This window comes from Callionymus lyra, chromosome 3, assembly GCF_982586985.1.
Source record: "Callionymus lyra chromosome 3, fCalLyr1.hap1.1, whole genome shotgun sequence".
Taxonomy (NCBI): domain Eukaryota; kingdom Metazoa; phylum Chordata; class Actinopteri; order Syngnathiformes; family Callionymidae; genus Callionymus; species Callionymus lyra.
Window position 1 is genome coordinate 34,950,280 of NC_141820.1, and position 25,803 is coordinate 34,976,082.

General features: G+C 36.5%; 1 protein-coding gene across 2 annotated transcripts in view; it reads right to left on the reverse strand.

Moving 5' to 3' along the window:
* The window catches only part of trappc9 (trafficking protein particle complex subunit 9), a 78,484-nt gene that overhangs the window by 3,120 nt on the left and 49,561 nt on the right, over nucleotides 1–25,803 (reverse strand). For both annotated transcript variants that reach the window (XM_087787683.1, XM_087787682.1), the window contains 2 exons: nucleotides 22,016–22,169; nucleotides 21,531–21,621 (listed from right to left, as the gene is read on the reverse strand). In XM_087787683.1, the coding sequence (XP_087643809.1) occupies nucleotides 21,531–21,621; nucleotides 22,016–22,169 (245 nt within the window). The remainder of the gene's footprint in view (nucleotides 1–21,530; nucleotides 21,622–22,015; nucleotides 22,170–25,803) is intronic.

A 25,803-nucleotide genomic window follows, 5' to 3' on the forward strand; every position in this document is an offset into this window, starting at 1 on the left:
ACTGACACCAGATCCCTCAGTGTTTACACGGTGATGCTGTGAGCACGTTCAGCTCATTAAAATCTGCTCACAGATAAGCGACACATTAGGGAGAAGGAAAAATCTCAGGAAACACAGAGATCAAGCTCAACGTCACTGTTTAAGCACCCAGTCCCAGTTGTGACACGCGAACAATGTAGCACAGCTGCCGAGATGATTACTTCGACAATATAGAAGACGCAGGAGATGAAGGACTTGAGTGTCGTCAAGGAGACGAGTAAGACATCTTAAGGGAGAAGAGAACAGATTAATCGATATATACCCACAGACCTTTGTTATAATTATTTTTAAGACAAAACAATAACATCAGCGCATGATGGCGAATGAATCATTCCCTCAGATGATTCCACTGGTGTAACTTTCTTACATTATTTACAAGAAATGCACTTAAACACAAACCACCACCAATAAGCCCATTTCCCACAATGATCAAATTGGCTGTAAATGCAGTGTCTTAACTACATCATCCTCAGCTTTTGAGGTCTGAACAGTGATGGGACTGCATCTGTATTGATGATCCTGACAGCCATGCACTCTAAAAGGTTTGCATCAACATTTTTTTTTTTTGAAAAGCCACTTCTACAGCAACCATAAGTTTCCTCGTGTATCAGTTTCCAACAGATGTTGTTTCTCTGCTGACGATTAAGAAGGTGACTGCAACACAAACCAGGCGTGAATGAGCAAATTCAACCCCTCAGTAGAAAGTGCTAAAGACAGTTTAGATCAACCCGGCCAGCAGCCTGGAGAAATCGTAGGTCGTAAATCAGCAAAGGTTGGATGTTTACGAGCATCGTCTCAGTGGACTAATATCGGTTTAGCACGATAATGGACATTTAAATCAGCTACAAACGACCCCTCTGTTAGCATCGAGAACCAGAGCAACTCAAACACTTAAGAAAAGGCCGATTTGAAACTATAGTGCTGCACTGAAGGAGCAAGGTATGCAACATAAATGTTTTAATCATGATTGTTTAGTTCAATCTGATATTGTTAGCAGAATCTCAGTTTACATGTATCTGTTTAACAACACAATTTCTACTGAAAAACTAAAGATCAAAGGAGTGGCAAAACTAGATTAAGTTAAAATTGTTATATTGTTTATGTATTATTGATCTATATGCTATTAAGCTCATTATTTGTTCTTTTGTAATACAATAGAAAAACATTTTGAACACAGGATTAATAATGCATTAAATCCACCACTTAAAAGTCTATCTAATTGTTATGAGTTGCCATATTTGTTTTTAACTAGTAATAAGGTCTTCTATGAAGCCTTTTTTTTATATTTTATGATGTCTTATGAATATTATCTTATTATACCTTGTTTTTTTCGATGAGTAAAATATATGCTTCCTCGTTAATTTATTTTTTTGTTGTTGATGATGTGTTTCTAACTTTGCCAATAATTGCAGCTGATCAAATTGAGAAATTTTAGATTTGTTTCTGAGAATATTTGGGTGATTTGAAGATCACTATGATGAAATGATCATTTTAATTAACAATGTCTTACATGTTGTCTCTTATTTGTTGGCGCACAAATGGCAGCCTTGGTGATTGTCTTGTTTTTTCCACTTTGCCAGGAAAAATTCCTGTTTTGTTTTCACAAAATTCTTGTTTGTTCTGACATCACTGGCGAAAAGGTTCTTTCTGATTCTGAAAAAATGGTGTAGAAGGCCAAAGCCAAATCCGCTGGTCTTCATGGATTTCATTGAAGGTAATTATCTCCATACAGTTTAAAACCTGGACAATCTGTTGTCCGTTTTCACACTTGTAAAGTGAGAAATAATAAAAGGCATTTAGAAGCTTATCCTGCAGAGTGACATAAATAAACAACCTTCTATTTTTACCTGATGTTGCAGTGTTTCTCCTCAGCAGGTGTTCAATACGCATTTTGGCAATTCAACTTTCACACCACTTAATTAGTTTCTAATGAGTTAAACATGTTTCTGTGATGAAAATCTCAACATCATTTGCATAATTTACTTTACTTTAATGAGTAGTTGCATCTTATGGGAGCATATATACGACGGTGGGACTAAGTATAATGAGGCAATATGCGGCTGCTGACCCAGGAGACCTACACACAAGCTCACAAATATGGATTTACCTACAAGTGTAAGCCGAGGAGAGGGAATAGCCAGAGCGGTATAAAAATATAAAATAACCGTTTTTTTACGACTTAATGTACTTATTGAACCTTTTCCGTGGGAGAACTTTATAACTTTTTCTTTAACTCTGTAACTCTGTCCAATTAGATTTGCCATCTGTTCTATTTCATCTATGTATCTATGTATCCATCTATGTATACATCTATGTATATATCTATGTATCTATCTATGTATATATCTATATATGTATATATGTATGTATGTATCTATATATCTATGTATCCATCTATGTATATTTATATGTATCTATCTATGTATGTATCATCTATGTATCTATGTATGTATCTATACATCTATCTATTTATTTATTTATATATTTATATATTTATCTATGCATCTATCTATCTATCTATCTATCTATCTATCTATGTATCTATTAATGTATCTATCTATGTATCTATCTATGTATCTACGAATAAATGAATGAAAGAATGCTTTATTCCAAACATGTGAAGGTACATGAGAAAATAAACTTCAGACAATAAAACAAAACCAACATACGCACTGCTGTTTTAAATTTAACTACGCCCTCAAATTATAAACCCCATCTCTGTTAAAAAACAAGTTTTGAATGTTCTCAGGCAGTATTTTGTTTGTTGCTTTGTACATGATTAGTGCTGTTTTGTAGTGAACCAGGTCAATGAATTTTAAGGGTTTTTGATTTTGGAATATTGAATTTGTGTGATCTCTATAACCGGAATTATGGATTATTCGTAATGAATATATGATAGAATAATTGAACAGTAAAGAATGTGGACTGATTTTTGGTCCAGAATGTGTTTTGATTTGTTGAGAACGGAAATGCTTCCTGAGAGTTTGTTTTTTATATGTTTTAAATGAGACTTCCAGTTTATTTTATTAACAATTATTACACCAAGAAACTTATTTTCATTAACTCTTTCAATATCCACACCATCTACTTTTATTTGTAATTGTGTACTTGTATTGAAATTGCTGAATAGCATGAATTTAGTTTTACTAAATTGAATGATAATTTGTTATTGTGATACCAAATTTTCAGTTTGCCCATTTCCGTTGTGATCTTCCCCAGCACCTCATGGAAATCCCCCCTGAACAAAAAATGTTGGTGTCATGTAAAACTGATTTTAATATTTTTGAAACTTTGCAAATGTCATTTATGTAAAGTAAAAAAAAATTGGACCCAATACTGACCCCGGTGGAACGCCACAAGCAATGTCCAAGCATGATGATGTATATTAAATAACTTCTCACCCAGTGCAATACCAAACCCCTGATGCAATAGCGTTCAAGTTTATTTATCAATATGTTATGACTTATGTGTCAAAACATTTTTTAAGTCTATAAATACCCCTTCTGAGTGCAGTTTGTGATCTATTGCATTTGTGATCTCCTCAATTGCCTCTGTTGAAGCTAGTGCTGGTAAACAGTTTGCTCTAAATCCATATTGGCTTTCTGAAAGTAATTTATGTTTGTTGATGAAATGATCTCATCTGTTGTTGAATAGTTTTTCTAGGATTTGGGGATTGTGGAAGCAAAGGAACAGGCCTGTAATTTGTGAAGTGGTGTCTATCCCCAGCTTTATACGGCGGCACAACTTTAGCTGTTTTCATTTTGTTGGGAAATTAACCAGTTTAGAATGATAAGTTGCAGATGTATGATAGTGGTTCTGAAATCCCCTCAATTACTTTTTTTTTTACAATTCTCATATCAATTTTATTTTAATCAGTGAATGTTTTTGGTTTACATGTATTAACAATATCTATTATTACTTCTTTATACACTGCTGTGAGGAACATTGAACTGGGATTTCTCACTATAAATGTATCATTCACACCAAAAAAATGTATTAAAACCATTGACCACATCATCCATTTTTCCCTTTTTAATATCGTCATCAATGAAATATGTAGGATAGCTCTAATGTTTGGCACCATTTTTAATTACACTGTTTAATAATAGTCCGCTCACTGTATCATTTTCAATGTCATTGGTGAATATGTTATCGTCTATCTATCTAAGTATCAATCCATCTATCCATCCATCAATCTGTGTATCCATGTATCTATGCATCTATGTATTTATGTATCCATCCATCCATCTATCTGGAAAATGGTAGCATTTAAGTTGATAATCTGTATTTTTTATCCATCTGACTTTATAAAAAAGACTTAAAACCGAGACAATATCATCGCATGGACTGCAAATGGGTTTAAGACCCCTGCTTGAAATAACATTGAAAAACATTGTCATACAAACATGTTTGAGGTTATTGTGTCCAAACTTCTATCACCCAGAGACTAGAGAGATCTGTGACCAACACCTAGCTAAAAGGCTGTACCTGACCTGACATGACCCACTAGAGACGTGAGAATCCCCAGATGAAGAAGACATTAATGTCAGCATCAATCACTTCTTTTGAAATGTTGACCCATATATTTGTGAGCATATTGCTGAAATGAAATGACTGCTGAATGTTAAAGCGTTCCCTCTTAATTTATAGCGATGCAAATGTAACACTTTTGTCCCCAGAGTTGACTTCTGAATGGCCATATGAAGAGATGAAAACCCAGAGAGAGAGTGAGCTACTACAAAAGAAGGATAGAATGAGGTGGGAAAAGCATTCCCTCTGTTAATAGGTTGACTGAGGTCGAAATAGCTCAGGAGGACTGTTGTATTTGCAAGACAGCACATTCTTAAAATAGAAAAAATCAATAGCGATGAGAGAAGCTGTAGTGTGATGGCTGGGGGCCATAGCGTTTCAATGGCCCCTCAGTGAGACAGCACTTTTCTTCAGCTATAATATTTAACATCTAGATCCCTATTGCATCACCCACTTATATAACCTGCAAATATGAAACGTTCTGTAATATGATTGATCAACATCCTTCGATTACAACAACCTCCTCTATGGATATGTAGTCAATAACGAGATGTTCTTTAAAAAATAAGGATTCAAACAGGAAAAAATGAGAGCTCAATGATGGCAGTGGACGTTTCAGGACGTTGACTTTGGCTGTTCTGCTGAGTAGTGTTGGAAATTACCATATCTAACCAAACACTAGATACAACATTTTGACTCTGAAAATAAAGCACAGTTTGGGTACAGTAGGAACAGCAGGTGAGATTCGACAATGTGTTGCTGTGAAAGTAATTGGCAAAAGAGATGAAATGAAACCCTGAGATTGTGGATGGAACCCTCTACTTTGTTATATAAACAAAACTAAATCAAATACCCGGCTTTACCCGGGTACGCACGTTTGCTCTAGTAAAAATCTAAAAAACAGAAATGACAAAAATAAACACTATGTGAAAAATTATTAGGCAAGTTTAATTTTGGAGGAATCCTTTTCTTATTGAAAAACTACTCAAACCTGAAAAATAAACAATGTAATAGTGATCTTTTGGCTTTCTCATGAGAATGTGTATGTGTGCACAATTATTGGGCAACTGTTAGTTTGCAGAAAAATCATGCAACTAAAATATTGTAAAATAAAGATTTATATTTCTTTATTTTCACCTATTAAAGTGAAAATATGAAACAAACTGTATGTGTAAAAATTCATTTATTTTCTATCAGTCAGCTTCTTGACCTGTTCAGCATCAACTTTTTGTGCAGAAGCAGAAAAGTAGCTTTTTCCTTCACTGTAAATCTCCTAGTTAATAGGTGCCCAAAGACTCTCAATAGGGTGAGAACAGGGGCCATGTCATTATTCCACCAATTTTAAAAAACTTTACTGGCCGGCAATGGTATACTTTGGTGCATGTGATGGAGCGTAGTCCAGCATAAAAATAATAGTCTTCCTTATAGATACAGACATTTCCTTTAACACTGCTTAAAGAAAGTGAACCAAAAACTGGCAGTAATAAGAATAATAATAGATTTTATTTAAAGACACCTTTCAAAATTCTCCATTTCACAAAACCTCATAAAAATGCTGCCGCATAAAAATAAACAATAAAATATGATAAAAGTAGATGAAAGGTGTTATGAGGGATATGCAATGCGGAACAGGTGGGCAGTAGGTATGGGAGTTGAATTTAAATCAATTTATAACAAAAAAGGTCCAACTCTTTAATAATACCATACTAACACCTTATTCCTTTGCTTTACTGCCATCTGAGACAAACTGGATCTCTATGCCTATCACTGAACCAGCCAGGGCCCATCGAGAGTCCATCAATAGTCACTCTCATCTCATCGTTCCATGAAACCTTTGAAAAATCTGAAATCTATTGATCAAAGGTGGTCGGGTTTAAGCCCTTCGTACCTTGGCAATGTGTCTGACCACCGAACACATTGTACTTCTCTGCACTCCAGGTTGATTGTAGTACCAGAATATAACAGCGCTGGAGGATAATGGGTTCTTGGTAGCTTCTCAAATGTCTAGCAGTTAATTTGGGATTTTTCTTCTAAACACGTTTCTTGCGACCCTGTTAATTATTTCCAACAAAATGTTTGATGGCTCTGTGATCACGCTCCAACAATCACTTGCCTAACAATCCTTCACACAGTGTTAAAGTAATTGAGATGGTATAACATTTATTGACATTGGACACACCACCCCTTCCACTCACATACAATTAAAAAAGGACCTGATATCCCCCTTACTTACTATTCAATACATACTCTATGGTCTAAAGCAGAAGTTGTTTTCTCAAGGGTTAACACCTGCTTGAGAACAATACAGCGCTCGGGTATGAAGAAATGCTGAGGCTGACGACAAAATCCATCAAGTCTTCACTGCTGTCAAGAATGTGATGATGAAACAGTCTGACTTCAGGACCAGAAAAAGAACACATTGTAAGGATACTTTTGTCACGTTTAAACTTCCATTGCTTTGACACTACCATGATAAGTAAACTTATGGACAAATTGCTGCAAAGCACTTCATTTACTCAAACTCCGTGTTTTGTCTGTGTGGTCTACTAGTATATGGTGAACAGGGACATTGTACAAGTTGATCAAGTTGATTGCCTTTTGACATAATCGGGGCTGTTCCTTCCCACTCACTTTTTACCTTTTAAAATAGATAAGAATGAGAATACAAATATAGTTTATTAGAGAACTCCATCTCCTCCGTGATCATTATTTGGCTTTCTAAATTTAATGGGCAACTTATGTGTTGTTTAAGTGTCTCTTAAAATTATCTTATTCTCATCAGGAAGTGTCTGTACAAACTCTCTTTTTATTTAAATATTTACACAAGTGCATAAGCCCCACCCACTCTAAACACATTTTTCTGATGATGAACTCTTGTTTACCATAAGAATCAAATATCCACACCCACTCTGCTGAAGTCTTCACCTCCAACGGACTTGTTGTATAAACAAAATGAGGCATAATTACAGCTGGCTGAAGGAGGAATAAGACTATTATTACGTTATAATGGACTTCACTCTTGTAACCTTTTGTTCGCTAAGATTTCAGGCGGGGGAGAACTTAATAAAGTGATAACTTCAAAATATTATCATCGTGAGGGACTCACTGCATCCAACATTTAAAACAGGATAGCTGTTTTCTCACAAAAGTTGCTCTTAGATTAGATTTAAGCTTTGCTCCAATCTAACCAAGTGCTGGCTCAAGCAGAAGTCAGTCCACAACTAGAGAGCGACCACATGGATCATACTTTAAACTGCCCAAATAACAAGCATGTGATAGAGTTAAGTTGCACAAGGTTTCAGCCATTCTAAAAAGAATAAACAATGTAAGATAAACAAAAGAAAAAATCAACCAGAGATTCAGTGATTTTGCTCTTTGAAACTGCAATAATAGATAGCATATTTATTCAGTTATTTTTTATATATACAGTATATAAAAAATGGTATTAGGCATAATAATGATTAATAGTCATTATTACAATATAAATAATCGTTAGCATGTTTGGGAAATGTCTTTAGATCAGCACTTTGAAAACCTGAAATACAAGTACTGAGCATCAGTTCGAAAAAATGATTGTATACTTCTTGTAAACAGAGTCGTTCCGCCTCAGCCTAGGCGGGAGAGGGTCATCTAAGAGGCAATGCACCCAGAATGATGAATGAGAGGCACATAAAGTACATTAGAAGTTGTCAAATGCAAGAATCAAGAGATTAATGAAGAGCAGAAAAGCTGGTGCTGGACGCCGCCAACTCAGACACGCTTCCCTCTTTCTAAATAAAAACGTGTTGCTTCTAAGAATAGCAGCACTTGCCTCTGGTCACAGGCGGCAATTTTCATCATCATTAGCAACCCGACTATGTAACTGCGGGAGAGGATGTTGCCATGTCGCTGCAGCTCGAACGGCATAGACGTAGAAATGATTCCCTTCTATTCAAAGCTCCACTGTCAATGGACAACTTTGTTCTAAAAGCTCACCGCTTCTCTATTAACAACCCTACCAATCAAATGCAAAGTACTCGGATGTCCCCAAGTACAAGTTTGGGTTTCAACCCCCATAAAGGCTGTGAAGGATAGAAAAAACTGAGCCCGTCATCATGAACGCTTAAGGATTAAGGAGGAGAAACAAATATGGCAACGTACCTGAAATGTCTTGACTGCACTCAAACGGTATTTAAAACATAGCCTTGAGTGTTCATGGAGATACAATAACCAGCAAACATCCTCAGAAAATGTATCAGACATTTATGAGCAGTAATCACAAAATGTATCAAAAACAACCAAACATCCTTTTAACAACCATTGATGTCGTTGGCATTTGCTTCCAATTAAGCTTGTGAAAATCTAGCTGTGTGTCTGTGTGTTTCCAGAAGTCAAACATGACAAATTGTATCCAGTAATATTCAGAAAATTCAGACTGATACCAAGGCCTATGACAACTCTTTGCTAAAATGAACCAGGTGTCCCAGTTTGATCATTCCTAGTTTACAGAACTAGTAAGAAAAAACAACTGGCAGTTGAGGAGATGGAAGGGTGCGGTAATATTACTCATACACTGCTCATTGTCTACTGAAACTAAATAAAAATCATTTAATTATTCTGCGACTTATAAAAAAACTAAACTGACTAAATTGTATTTGTATTTGTATTTCAAGTATGCTACCTAAATCCTCAATATAAGAAAAAACTCTAGAAGTTTCATGTTTATGAACTATTAACGAAGAATAATATAACTTGTAACAATTATACCATGCTCTTCCAGGCGGACATACTGTATTAGTTGTAAAATAACTCCACTGACAAGATAATAAGATTATCCTTGGAAAGCAAGTTAAATTTAACGAGAGCATTTACACACAAACACTCACCGCGAACTTGGATTTCTCAATATGCACAATAATTCCTAAAAAAAAAAGGATCTCATTAGATTTTGCCGTAACTCTTACATGCTGGTGGATTATTCATGTATTTTCCAAACCACTTAAGAAATGAGTGGAAAAAACATCTTTTTGATTTCCAGAAGGCGAAACAAAGATTACCATACATCTATATATACAACTTCTAACGCAAAAATTCCATTAGAGAGACCACAGGAAAATAGTGCACCTTGAAACAAGTTTCACATTAAGACACGTACTTAGCTTAGCTTAAACTCCAAGTTCATGCAATTTCAGGGGGTATCATTTAGGGTCAATAACTATTAGCAGCTTTGTCTAAAAGATCCAACTATTACTGCCTGTTTTTAGAGCCTTTTACTGGTGTTATCGTGGCAGCAGGGAGTTTTCATAGGCGATCAAGAGAAGTGTGAATGGACGGAAACAGAAATGGTAGATGTTGATATTCAAGCCATCACATTGCTGCAGATGTGTCTCTAGTGTCTTACGAGTGTAACCTCGAGTATAAGCATCAGACTTCTTCTTGCTATTTTGACAACACTGTTTCTTGAATGGTAATCATGATTGTGTTACAGTAATAATATTTATGATTTCAGTGCTTGAGCGAGACAAAATTTGGTGTCTATGTCCAACTGATTTTACTTTCAGAGGAGATATTAGCTGTAGGCGAGCCCAACAGGACTTTCAGTACCCCACAGCTGTTGCTGTTAAAATATGCAGATTGGCCAAATCATGCTGCAATTAGCTCTACACAACATTACATTTTGGGTGCTGCATAAAGTTGTAGACTTTTACCTGACTTATAATGCAATTAATTTTGGAGCTAAACATTGACATTTACAATAACATATGATCCACCTCACCAACTCAAGATTCATTGGGCAAGGACAACAAGCTAATTTCAGATATTGACTTTGGATATTGACCTAATGTTTGACAGAAAATCGCCTGAAGAACTAAAAGACTTGTGTGATATCTTAGAAAACAGTAATTAGGAACAATTTTTGGAAGTCATGAGATGCATTTTACCGTTATACAATGATTTACTGCCTGAGCAATCCTCTCCAATTTGACCAGCAGTGTAGCTTGATACGTTTTTTAAAAGAAAAATACTATTCAAGTTGTAATAGAATAAATCAATTGGTCAGAACATTTTGTTTAATTTTCTTGTGCAGCATAAATTGACTTATATACTCACATTTTTCACAGCTCAACAGAAATAATGACCATAATAACGCGACACAAAATGGTCTTGGCAATTGAGCAGCAAAGTGTCACATGCATGTATTTGTGGGACTGAGATTGAATCTGAGCGTATGTGCGTCTCCACCTGTTATGTGACCGCATCCCGCTCATGCCAGACTGTGTGAATCACGCTCAAGCAACAAGGCAGAACTGAAGTCCTTCTGCTATCATTTATTATTCAGAGCAGTGCCACATTCCGTGTGTTCCTGCAGAAGCACAATCCCATAGCTAATGTCTCAGGGGGGGAAATCTTTCACACAAAAAAACGGAATATGCTCAACAATAACGTGGTTCACAGTATTTTTTATGTATGGACAACTGTGGGGAACAGAAAGATGTGCTGTTAGATATACTGGTTAATACATAGTGAGGGTTTCTGGAGCCTCCAGGAATCAATCACTGCTACAACTAACAACAACAGTGCTGTTGCAGCTTTGAAATTCTAGATTTTGTATTTCTATCCCTGACTATTAGATCTTTAACCCCCAATATATTGCTCAAATGAATATCTTGTTTTACCAAATTAGGAATGTATTGTTGCTGCCTTGATGTCTTTGTCAAAAAAGAAGTACACAAATTTGATTATTGTCACTGGAGAGGTTTCTGTTCATGATGATATATAAGATCCTATATCAACTTGAGGTCATGTATCGGGCCATCCTACTGGAATTTACCACCAATGTGAACGGGGAGAAAACCTCATGACTTGAGGGAGGGCAAGCGAAGAATAGCTGACACAACTTGCTTCACTGAATCAAATAATTTATCCCTCTGTCTATCCTCTACTGCTTATCCAAGGTCGAGTCACTTCTCTCCATGTGAAGGAGCATCGTTTCAACTATGAGTCTTTCCTGAATGACCGAGCTCTCCATCTCTAACAGAGAGACTAGAGATTGATATGTCATTAAGGATGTTGTAGCTTGTTCTTCAGGTCCCAAGAAAGGTGAACATAGGTGACAGTAGGAACATTGATGGTAAGTGGAGCGGTTTGCCTTAAAGCATTTATACTAAAATAAAAAGATCTCCTCCTGGTTTGAACGATATTTGGTTAACTTGTGAAGCATATAGCAACAGACGGCAATGAATCCATTGTGTCCACTGCTTCCACAAGTAATGCATGCTTGCACACACACACACACACTCAAAAAAGCAATAAGTTGTGAGAGAGTGTGTACAGTGCACACAGCAGCCTGGTTTAAACTCGTTGGTCTACCTGTCATCACTGCTTCTGACTCACCGCTTAACCTTTGTCCACAAACGCTGTTATTTACTACAACACGGGCCTGAGGGGGAAGGAAACTGATAAATGGACACTGGTGCAGAGGAGCACACATATACACATTGCACAGGCTCCCATCTGCAGTGTATTGCTTCACGATTTGGAGGGATTCAAAAGATAAAGCCTATAGCTAATATTAGTCTGTGTATATGACTTGGTCAATATAGGCCAATGCGGTGCAACAACACCAGTGATTGGACCCCTATGAACGAGCTCCTGTAGGGTTGTGTCTTTGTTTATTTCCATCCTTAAGTAGTCTTTTTTCTTTTCTTTAATTTTAAAGAAACCAGAGATTGCTGTGTCGACGATTTTTTTTTTTTTGCTGCTACTCGTCAGGTCGGATGTTTTCAGCAGAGCTGCATTGGTTACAAGTAAGGGGGTCTAAATCTTGAGATATTGAGCCATATTGAGCCATATCAAAATCATTTACTTTGGTTATATTTTTTTGATTTTACAGTATATTTAAGATGAAAAAGAATTTGAGAAAATTAACAACAATTAGACAAAAATAAATTCCCAGGTAAAACATAAGCTCAAAGAACCCTGTTGCCTAGTTTGAACAAGAATTGTTCTCCGGAGCCCCTGACCCAATTGTGTACGAGAACCCGACGTTCTTTTTGAACTAATGTTGGTGTTTGTCATACCGATCCTAAAGCTGTTCCTGAATGGTTTTACTAACAAAAGATGAATAACACATTCATTTTGATGAGATATTTAAAGAGAAGGTGTAAGAAAAGATCTCTGGATTCTGGCAACCTGGAACAAGCATGATTACAAACACAGGCTCATTACTCAGAGCTGATTCAGCGAGATGTGGAATCCTCGACATTCTGTAGGCAAACCAAACGGAATTTCTATGAAGGTCCAATAGATAATGGGTTATAAAAACATTCATGAGACATTATAGTTCATCATGAAAACATAAAACATATGTATAAAAAGCAATACCAAAACAATTATAATGCACAAATAAATCAAGTCTCTCATTATAATTACAACTAAGAAGATCTAAAAGTTAAGTGACAGCAACGTATAATGTTATTAACAATAACATTGTATTAGGGTGATTCTCAATATACATTAGACCTTCATAGAAAGTAAGTAAGTAAGTAATTTTTATTTGTATAGCACTTTTCCAGACCAGGTTCACAAAGCGCTTAAACAATCAAAACAATATTCACTAAAGTATATACTTTAAAGGTCAAGATAAAACTGATAACACAACAGGAGTTCCAGAAAATCAAGGAAAAGCCTGAACAAATAGAAACGTCTTAAGATGTTTCTTGAAGGAGTCAGTAGATCCATCAAACACAGAGAGAGAGGAAGATGGTTCCAAAGCTTAGGAGCAACAGCCTGGAAGGATTTCTCTCCTCTGGTCCTGAACCGTGTGCGAGGAACCATAAGTAGATTCTGATCCACAGACCTCAGAGCCCGAGCTGGGGTGTAAGGCTGGATCAGATCAGTGATGTAAGGAGGAGCCTGACCATGAATAGATCTAAAGTAAGAACCAGAATTTTAAAGTTGATCCTGAAAGAAACTGGAAGCCAGTGAAGAGTTTTAAGGATCTGTGTTGCCAAATATTTCAATCAACTAATTCGTTCTTATACTGGTAGCCAAATGTGTATTAAACTCCCAAGAAGCAAAAGCAAAAAAAGGTTTTTCTCAAACATTACATTCTTTGACATCTACAAAGCCTTTATGTCCACTATAAGCCCTTTTTGAACAAATTAGTCTTACTGAGACATGTTTTTGTAGCAGAAGTAATTCCTTTAACATTAAGTGTCACACATTTAACAATATTAGCAAAGACAGCAAACATGTTGTGTGTGGAGGGACGAAATAACTCTTCTTGGAAATGAATAATTGTTCATCCCAGATAAACAAAAAGACTCAACAAATGTCTTCGTCCTGCTGATTGGTGTGAACCAAAAATGATCACACCTGGCTTGTTAACCTAGAAGAATTTGATTGATCCTGTTTTATTCTCCTCCTGGTTCAAAAAATAAAGCATGTCATGCGAAAAAAAGGCAATATGGAGAAGTGATGCAGGTGTATACACACACACACACACAGGTTTTTTGGTTAAATGCACAAATAGAGCAAAGTGTCGAACATTATATGCTTTATTGTCACTTGAATGTTTCACATTTGTGTCTTTTGCTCAAGAAAGTCCACTTGGTATTCGAGGACAGTAGGAATGAAGTGGGCGACAGCGTTCGCTCAGTGGTTCCCAGCAAGTGCTGAGCTACCAGAGCGTTCAATATGTATCAGGGTCAGAAATCTTATAGGGTTGTCGAAGTCTACAGAATACTAAAATGTGTTACCCACAGGGCTTTTTCAGCCAAACTTAACACAATCCTCAGGCTGGCTACAAACCATGATGCACATTCAAACAACAAAAATCTTCTGGAATATATCAATGTCTATCCCTGCTAAGAAAAAAAGTGTCATTGATTTGGTCTGTGAGGATGAATTGACATATATATATATATATATATATATATATACATATATATATTCTGTATATATATAACTCATTGTCACAGACCCATGTAACAGGATCATCTGTGCAAAGAAAGTGGCAACAATGAGAAACACTATTGCCTTACATTTATTTTATTTTGGTATTTATTGTCAGTATAAATTGCATGGGAAACATTATTGACATCGTTGTCCCAACTATGAGGCAAGGGGACAGTGAGCTTGCATAGAAGCTTCTTTTGAAATGCCATGTGACAAATCTTCAAATGACAAATGGATCCACAAGATAATTTTAAAAAAAAACACCATCATATAATCATCTGGTATTTAATTTTTCTTTTTTTTTTCTTTTTTTGTTGATAAATTGTAATTTTTCAAACAGACAGATAAATGCCAGTGATCAAATGTCTTCCCTAGGGATGACAAATATAAAAAAAAAAAGCTGTCTGGCCTGGGATGTTAAAATGTCACTTGAAAATTATTTGTAAGACTAAAGTACTGACTTGCTTTCTAATATAAATAATCACTAAATGAAATTTCATTAATACATTTTTTTCAATATAAAAAATAGGATCCAGATACAAACATGTAAGTGTGTCTTGGCCAAAAAAAGATCTGTTGGTGTAACCCACGGATTGATTGAAGCATTAGCAGCTCCAAGTAACAACACATGATAGCTCATTTGTGCAGCAGACAGTGAAGCAACGTAGATCACAAGACTGTCTAGTTTTACTTGCATTTTAAAAAAATATGGTGAGGTTGTGGAGACTGTCTGGCAAGGACAGCATTGGCCAGCATTGGTTCTATTCCGAGATGACAGGTAATCCATCTTTCAGGGATGAAAAGCTAGCCTGTGGGGATACTCTTGTTTTCCTCCAAAAAATCAATAGTGCCGGTTGTTTTATTTAGTTGAAAATGTGGCAGACGGAACAGCTGCGCCGAGGAAATCTTTTTAAGAGAAGAATTAGCATTTACAAGCAACTAACATTAGTGAAATGAGTAGATGGGAAACAAATAATGCAGAGGAATATTTACCAAATTTGATAATGTCAGACTTGTGTTTGTATCTGTTAACAGAATTCTTAACCTCCCGAACAACATGTTGATGTTTCTACCTGCACACTATGGGCAACAACCCAGAGTCAGTATGTTTTTTTGCTGTTTTTTTATGTAGCGTTTGTGACTCTGTCTACCTCACTACAAAATTGAAAAAAAGGTTGCAATGTTTTTTTTATTGTAGCCCCTCACAAACGTAAAAAGATGAATTTTGGATAACTCCTTTTTTGCAGATCCTCTCAAAATCCTTCAGGTTTCAAGGTTGTCGCATTTACTCAGAGATTCACTTCCCTCCACAGATTCTGGATATGATTAAGGGGTCAAGAGACTGACTAGGGTGATATTGAAGTAATTTTTCTCAAGCTTTTCGTTTTGACCCATCCAATACTAACTTAAAGTTTATGGGTTGAGAGAAGGAGGTTGTAACCCAGGTTTTCACAGTGCAAGACCCCATCCATCTTTCCCTCAAATAAGTGAAGTTGAAGTTCTGTAGCAGAAAAACACCCCCAATGAGGATCATGGTCTGAATTCCTTATCCTCAAAACATTGCCACCGACGACTTCACTATGAATTGTTCAGGTGTTTATGTGCAATTTTTAGAAGGGCCTTAACATATATGAGGTACTACTGTATACAGTCACATTTGGATTTTCATTATTTATGACATAGCAATACCAATGGTTTTCTTTGTGACCAAGCTCTTATCTGCCTTAAAAGCTCCTTCTGTGTAGTCCCAGGCGGACTCACTAGTGTGATCACTGATAGCCGAAAAGGTGGGATACTCCATGGATCATCAAAGAGATTAACAATAATTTTGTGTTGCTTCCATTGTCTTATTATCGCCAGTTGTTTTCCATACATGCATCTTCTTCTCACTGGTATCCCACTCCAGCCTTGTGTAGGCCTACAATCTTATCTTTATGTTACACATTTTTTTGTGTCGCAAATGGTGTCTGATTCAATAGTCAATAGTGATTGATTAAGTCAACAGTCTTGGCCTTTAATTCAGATGAAAAAAAATAAAGATGGGTTTATTTCATACAGATAACAAAGATTAGAATAACGTTTTTTCAATGAGAGGACTTGTCTGTGGGAGACAGAATTATTTCTTGTTTGTAGGGGATCAAATAGGTATTTGATGGTAGATGTAAAAAATGATTCAAACTTTTAACAAGTTTAACAATGTATTTATGTTTGCATGTTTAGCTTTTACACGTGCACACACACACACGTTACTGTCAAAACGGAAAAGAATAAGCAAAAAGAAATCGATTAAAGGAAGAAATATATCATATTTTTACCGACCCTTATACCTATTTATATTAATGATATCAACGTATGCATGCTTTTTGTAAATTTCTACCACTAACATTTTATTCAATTTTGATTTCCTAAAATATCTTCAATTAACTTTATTTTAGCAGTCGTCTTTCAACAATTATTGCTGCTGAATACAGGTTCAAACCACACTTTAGAGGACACGAATGGTAAAATTACTTCACAGATGATCATTCTGATCATCACCTAATAGAGTCTCAACAGGGATTCATTAAACACTAAATCGCACACCCAGACAGTGTGGAATGGACGAACATCTGAGAGAGCATTGAAAATACTCCTGTCTCCTTTTTGCTACACACACCTCTGATGAGACCTGCTAGATGGTGGTCTGCCAGAGCTGGAGCTTCACAGTTGAAAAACAAGCAGATAAATCCACCCCTGTCTCGCTGGTACTCCTCTTCATGTGCATCAATCAGCTAAATGTGCAGTACCCCTGCAAATTTAATTTGAATCTGCACTAGAAAAGATGGATATGGAGAAGGTGTGGTGGAGGTGGGAAAGTGATTGGGTGATTAGTCTTGCAAAATTCGGTTAGTTAAGACTTTTATTTCAAATATTAAAATGAATGCAAATAAACATCAGAGCTTGACGTCAAATACTATATCATGTTGGAATAAACCTGAGCACTCAAACAAGCCTTACATCATAAAAAGGTAAAGCACACTTGTGTCCTATCACACAGGAAATATACATAGAAATTGTGTGTACATCATAATGATGTCAAGGAAAAGGACTAACATGATCAATAACTAATTAAGTAAGCTGTAAAACAAGTAAATAACTATAAATAATGTCATGTTTGAGCTATGAGGAAGACACGTTTATTGGAAGTTAAACAAAGACATTTAAAGATTGTTAAAAACAGACAAAGAAATGGATGGATAAAAGAGTCAGGGCTGTCTTTCTACCTGAATTTATCTGCATAAACCTTGTTGATAATGCAAGACATGGCTGATGATTGGCAATGCCAAATTTTTCAAATTTACATCAGAAAATACAAACATTGAAGAAAGAAAATTCTGCTACTAATAATGAAATTATTGCATTTTTATTTTATTACTTATTACTTTTTCAAAAGCTCACATAGTATGCCCATTTTATGGAGATTCCTGAATAAATTGTGCAATGTAGTGTTTATTTTTATAAAATAAAACAACATCTCAAACTATGTACAATAGTAATTTACTAGCCCTTAATCTGCTTTGTTAGTGCTGCTTATCGGCAGAGCTCTGCTTCTGAAAAATGAAAAAAAACGAATTGTATAAGGTATAAAGACACCCACTCGCTCACTGCTCGAGACACATTAATAAATACATAAACTATGGCAAATTAAATGCCAAAATGTCAGTTATATATTTTCATTTAGATTTTAGCATGATTTTACTTATAAGAAACAAAAAAACGAGATTGGCTCAGATGGTCATTGTTTATATGCTCCGACAGAAAAGGGGACTGGGTGGTAGCTGGACAAATGACATTGAAGGCAACATTGAATTTGAGCGGCTCACCTGCCAAGAACAAAGAAAGATGAATTTAACTCAAAGAATGGTGGTTTTACTGGATCTCTTATTATAACAAACAAAACAAACACTCAGATATTGGAAAAGCTCCATTTTGCATTTTAAAATGCTATGTTCTGACTTGACTCAAGCGGGCAAACTAATGGTAAATATGACATTTTGAAGAAATAATAAAATAAGGTAAATAGTTTATATATTTTCACAAAAACAAACTGGACACATTCTGACCACCTGCAGACCATATCTTACGTTATTACGTTATTTATTTTATCCATACACATCCTTCAGTGCTTCATGTGATATCAGAAATGTACTTCTTCTCTCCAGATATTCATTTTCTTCCACACTCTTACAAATGTAGACACCTGGATAATCATCACCATATCTGCTCCTCAGTGTGACGAGGGCTTTGGCTCACTTGGCAGCACCATTTGTCAAACCCGCAGCACTCTTGACAAAAGGGCACATGGAAAAAAAAAAGCTCTGAGGCACATCATCCCAAAAGGCATCCTGCAAGTGCGCTAAAGCTATCACCTGTGACTGCACCGACAGTTTTGCCACTTCTGTTGGGTGGGAGAGGAAAATATGAGAGTGATCTCTTTCAGACGTGCAGGCTTATTCAATTATCTCTGCCTCTTACAGACGACCCGCTCCCCCGTCACCCCGTCTCTCTGTGAGGCTAAACATTTGTCTTTCCATTCATGGCTGAATTTGTATTCCATTGAGATGGGACTCGAAGAGGAAAGAGGTTTTTGCTTCTTTCCATTTAAAGGCTTTGCAACAGCATCAAAGAAGAAAGTAATACTTAAAAGCCCAAATGTTGTTTCACCAATTATTAGTCTCCATCACTTTGGATCAAGAAGATGATTACGTCATCCATCTAACATTGAGCAAGTTATTTTGCAAACCTAACAGCTTAGGCAAATATCTTTACATATATAAGAGGAGGCAGTAAATGAAAGTGCATGTTTAATATGATCTGTGTTTTAGCTTTTTTTTTAGAAGCATGTCTTATTTTATTTTCCTTCAGCCTTGATCACTTTATCAATAACCCAACTGACCACAAGACTCACATGTTCAGATGCTACACAGCAGATGTTTTAGCAGTATAAATGGACGAAAGCAAAAACATCATAGCATCCATCCATCCATCCCTGAAACACCTCCTGAGGCAGGCGTCCAGGAGCCATCCTAACGTGACTGAGCCACCTCAACTGGCTTCTCTCCATGTGTCCTTTGAGTCTCATCTGAATGACTGAGCTTCTCACTTTATCTCTTAAAAGGAGAGTCCAGACAAAGAAAAGTAATCTGTGCCACTTGCATGAGCATTGTTGGTGACCATAATAATAATGATAGTTGAAACATATACCAGAAAATTGTAAGCTTTGTCTTTCTGCTCAGCTCTGTGCACGAACCTAAAATAACAATCTGCTTCGCATTCAGCTTGTACGTAAGTAAGTCAATTTTATTTGTAAACAGCTTTTCACAGACCATTGTCACAAGGTGCTTTCACAGCAAAACAATACACCGCTTAAAACATTTGCAAATCTAGAAACTTTAAAAGGCCAAGACAAGACATTAACAAATTCTCTTAAGTTTATAACATTTTACCTTCTTTTACCTTTAACTGCTATTCCAAGGGGACAAAAAAAGGCGGTGACATCAGACACAAAATAAGAACAGTGGTTGTTAACCCCAATCCCTGTCCAAGAAAAAACACTAAAACATTGTTTTTATTAAATAATTGTAACCTAAGTAGCATTTTGACACAAAGCTCTTTATGTAAATGAAATTCAAATTTATGGCGAGATCATGATTCTTAAGCTAATACGGAATTTACATCAAGTCCGACAGCCTGTCCGTCAAAGGTTAGGGATGGGGTTTAAAAACGAGCATTTGAAGAAACGACTGTCTCTATTTAGTATGCATGCGAAGTGAGAGGACTAAACTCTGCTTCAGGCAGCGGAATAAGCATATGCACGTACATGCTACGCCATGCAGTTCACACCTCAGTAGTCAGAGGGAACATATGCACACCGGCTAGCTCGTCTGCTGAGATTGCTGTCGGTGGAAGTGAGGCTAATGACTTCACCTTGGTGAGAGACTTAGGCGGCTGCTATTGTCTGAGTTAACAAAGAATCACGGCTTTGCTCACAGTAACACATTTCTCAGAGAGAATAGACCGACAATGAAATTCTACAGCTAACATTAGCATAAGCTCTAAGATTGTAGAAAAATCAGAAAATCAGATGGCCCTTGTTTTGAAGCTTGAATGATCCATAACCACAACCGGACAATCGGACTTGTGTTAAAACTGTTTTTCTATCCGATCTTTGGCGCTTTTCAGACATCCACACTGAATGCACATGCATGTGGTGTTTTAAAGTTTCATATATACCTTGCAGAAGCTATTTAAGAAATAGGAACAGAGGTTGAAATAACAATATTTGGTATATTTGTAAGACAAGGAGTTTGTGCAACACTTGACAATAGATCAAAGATAATAGAGAGCAACTACTTGAATAGATCTACACGCTTCAAGAGAGTCATTTGAATATTGTTTCCTAGGTTTTGTAAATTTTCAATAAAATTCTATTTTGAGAAACACAATATATTAAACTTGTGTTTTTGAATCAACTTTGATACTGTAAGTGTATAGATAAGTATTCTCCAACCATTTTGTTTGGCATTTGTTAACCGGATCAAATAATGTTTTTCAAACGTCTATCCCTCATACGTACTTGAGCCTGTAACTCTTGACTCATCAAGACGTTGTTTTCTCTACCCATAAGCAAGAGAGAATAAGTAAAACACATTACATATATATCAAGTATATATAAAATTGTATTCACTGCACTGCACTCCATATCAAGATAATGGAATAGCAATAAAAGATCCTGGGTATTCTTAGAATCCTTATGGACTTGACTGAGGTCAAGATGTCTTGCCAAGTTGGATCAGTCAATCAAGATAACAAAAGAAATTTAAATAAATTCACTCCTACGTGAAGTTTGCAGCACAGCCTTAAAATCAATGTCAACTGTCATGGAAGACTTGTCAGCAAGTGTGCCGGTTACAGTGATTGATGCAGAAATAAATGGAACACACACTGTTGTTTTAAGTTAAAGATTGAAAAGTGCCACTCACCCCACTGCAGTGGTGCCAGTTGAAGGTGCTCCAGGACCAGCTGGTTTAGGACTCCTTCCACACTCGCCTCGCCACTGCGCTTCAGCGATGGGTGAGTAGAGTAAAGGAGTTAAACACTCAAATTGAACACTCAGCTTATACTTACTCATACTAGTGCCATCTAAAGCTTCTATCAAAGATTCTTTTTAGGATAAAAGTAGTAAAACATCTTAATATAATATTTGTTCTTGGCCTTGTTAGTTTAGGTGTTATATTTTGGCGAGGAAGATGTCACGTGGAGAAGTTATGGGTGGTGTTGTGCTGCGCCAAGTGCTTCTTATAGCTCATGTGGACTATTTACAGTCTAAAGATGTATGAAGTGATAATAAATGACACCATCATCAAGTAAATAAGAAAAATAATTTAATTTAAATTTAAATTTAAAAATACCAAAGCTTTTTACTTTTAAGAATAGATGACTGCTGTGCCATTGACTTAAAGGATATGATGGTCCAGTTGATGCCCAGCTTGCTGTTGATTTGACAGCCCTGTGCGTGTTGACGTTCCTCCTCCAGTTGTTTGAGCTCATTCAGGCAAACGCTCTCATGCTGCAGCTGCGGCGGACTCTCGAAATCAAACTTGTCCACTTGGATAGCCATCCTGCAACCAGACAAACACACCTTCAGGGTCCCATCCTTGTTCGGTTCTGAACCAACAAACTCACTTGCACTGATTTACGCACACAGAAAAAGACAATAAAAGCCATTTATGCTATTGGATGGAATGCTCTTTTATTATTATTAAGCTTTGTTGATTGACTTTTTGTTTGCTCTCCTCTGTGTCTGTGTAATATAAACAATGCTGTGGCCTCCTATATTATTATTATAATAATTTATTTTCAATAACTTACTTGTCTTCCTTTACTCTCTTTGCTTCTATTCAGAAGAAATGTGTTTAAAGTGTTCGTTCACCCAAAATGTACTCATTGTCTACTCAACCTAAGGGTTGGGATTATCAGAGAAATGTTTTCCTTTTAGAGAGGTATACAAAAATGTACATCCATTTTAATAAGCGACTGGAGCTCAGGTGTCATTGCCTTATCTTCCTCCAAAAAGTGTCTCAAATTACTGCTACATACTGCTCATCTGTAATTATCATCTTGTACTGAAGCCTCGTTGAGAAAAATATTTCCGGAAAAAAATAATTAAGTCCATTTTTTAAGGTTGTTTGTGGCAGACATTTAAAAGAATAACAAGCGATATAAAACCAAAAGAACTAGGTGTAGATATCGCGAGCGCTTCCTATGTAGAAGGCAGACTGTATGCACTTTTTTAAGCTTCTTTTTGGAGGAAGATGAAGACAGACCACTGGGCTCCCTAAATTAAAATTAACTTACATTTCTGTTTATGACGAAGGAACAGATTACTCCGAAACTAATCCCAACCCTTAGTTAACATGAGGGTTAGTAGAAAATTAGTAAAGTCTGGATGAAGTATCACTTTAAGGTAAGAGAAAACTGCAATATTTTATCTGACACCTAAAACAAGTGTTTCTTGTCAGAGAATGGGTTTAGCTAGTTGCAATGGTATCGTGAGTGTTTTACAGTTTGTTTTGTATTTTTAAAGGAACCAACTAAAGTCATATCATCCTGCATATTCAGAATGTTCGTTACCTTATAACACGAAGACACATTGACAACAGGCCGTAAAACACATGATAGAAACTAGAAAACTCGCCATCACTTGTTTCGAAGGTCTTTAAAGTTTTATGATTAAAAGAAAGATGCAGACATGGAGAAACTTTCTATATTAATAATTTATTTCTGGCCTAGAGAAAGACACCTTTTGCAGCCTGCGGCCATGGTTACTCTCACCAACATGCCACATAAGTTATTGATTCTGTCTCAATTTAGGGTGAGTAAGCAGGCTTCTGTCTGCAAAGATTTACTATCTTTGGTGACTGTGAAGTTTTTTCTTAAATACTTTCAGGTCTGTTAAGGTGGCTTGTGGTCAGACAGCCTCTTTACTTCGGCACCTGGCCCTGTGAAACTTTCTTGCCTAAAATGCATCGCTGGATGGACTATTATGTTTTACACAAAGGAGCTATTAAACCCTAGTACATTTTAACAAGGTGACTTTTGTTGTTGGTATCGGTTAAGTCTTACAGAGGAGAGTGAATGTGTCGTTGGACAATGTCAGTGAAGTACAGACTGGCCGAGTTCTGGTGGGTATCGAGGCGTTGAGGAGCATTTTAAGTGGGATGTACTATTGTAGCAGAAGCAAGTGGAGCTGTGGGTGAGAAGATGTGCTGCGTATAGTCACAAATAATCTTGTCTTGAGGCTATGAAGGTGTGGATGAGGGTGTCTGTGGGGGAACAGGAGAGTGATGGTTGCAGACGAGGAGCATTAGTTTGGGTAATTTTGTTTATATGCAGTATGCAATAGAAGCAATTCCCAAAATGAACAAAGTGAACTGTGAGAGTGAAGGTGAAAGGAGGAAGATATGTTTTAATCTTTGTATTTTTTCTGAGGTTTCTTAGACTAGGATAATTCAGATTTTTCACAGTTAATGTTGAGCAGGGTGGTCTGCATCCTTTAATTAATGGAAATAAGATGGTGGGAATAGCAAATGTGGTTTAAGTAATGGTTTAGGTGGATGTGAGTTGGAATTCATCTGAATAGCAAATGGAATAAAGACTGTGGAGCTGACAAACGATAGAAGAGGGAGTAAACAAGAATAGTCTGGTAAAAGACTCATAGTTTGTGGCCAAACATAGAATCTTGCTCTCTGGTGCATCAGCTATAACTAAGGTAGGAGTTGTAGCTGAGAAGTGAACATTGTCAAAAGCTACAGCGAGAAAGTGGGATAAGGTTGCCAGATGTGCAGAGTCGGCAAGAAATAGGGTAGTTGGTGGATTTGAGAAGTGCCCTTTTGGTTTTTTATTGTGAATGAAATTCGGATTACAGTCAGACTGCAGGATTTAGTAAACGAATTGAGTAAGCCACATTAAAAAAAAAGGCCAACTCCCTGAGTTCAAGCTGCGAGCTGAAGCCAAGTCAATACACTGCATTGTTAAAGGGCAACTGATGTGTTGATTTAAGTGTCTCTTGAATTGCTATTGGACCTATTGGTTTCTGTTTGTATTAAACTCTTTTTTAATTCAAATATTTACATTAGGAAATGTGCTTAAGCCCAGCCCAATAAAAACAATGGAGTTTAAACCTTGTTTGTCATAACCACACACACTCTGCTGGTTGAGCACCTAGATCTGTCACCGCGTGTAATCAATCCAGGAAATCTCCACCTCCAAGGGACTCATTAAGAAACAAAGCAGGAATGGCTGGAGTAGGTGAAGACCATTATTACGTCATAATGGACTCTCGTAACTTCTCATTCACCGATATTTCAGACGGGGGAGAACTTTATAAAGTTATAACTTTAAAACATGGTAATGGTGAGAGACTTACTGCATCTTGGAGGGGAAGACTTCAACAATTGAAACATTTGACTTAGTCAGATTGAGTTTTAACATTAGTTGTCCTTTTTTGCTTTTAAGCTTGTGTTTTTCACATCACTACAATAAAAACCTCCCCTGTTGTTTAATACAGAAATTTTCTTCAAACTAGGACTATGGCTTGAAGGTTTGGGCACTTTTTCTGACTTTTACTTCCTTGTTGTATAACTTATAACTAAAATATATTAACGGTGAGAGAAAGTCAGTTAGATAAAGAAGAAAATTGAGAACATTCCGAACACAAATTCTAACACACACTATGAATACTACATGTGTGAATTAAAAAACAAAACAAAGTGATAAAAGGGACCAGACATTGTCCATCAGCGGCCGAGCACACGTTAAGCGAAAGCGTTAGGTCGCTTGTGAACGTTGTCTAACCAGTCCAGCAAATCCAAAATGAAAAGGAAAACAAGTCTTGAGACACATCAAAGGGAATTGAGGGGGAAAAGCAATAATGTAATTACTGGTTCTTCTAAACAGAAGCTGCAGGTTCTGTTTTGCCACTCATGCATCAGCTTTGAAGATTAGTGGTGCTGGCCTGATGTCACCCACTGAAGTCACACACTTATCTGGTTTCTGCGTTTCTTTCAACCATCTCCACAAGCACATGTTACAGTCTGACAATACGTTTGTGTCGCCCACGTCATTGTAGTTGTAAAGAATTTTCCAGCAAAGGTGCAACAAAGTGAGAGACAGTAAAAACTAAGAAGTAATCCTTGTGTAACACCTGGACTTCAGAGTGGCAGAAAGTATTCAGATATAGAATTTTGACAAAAC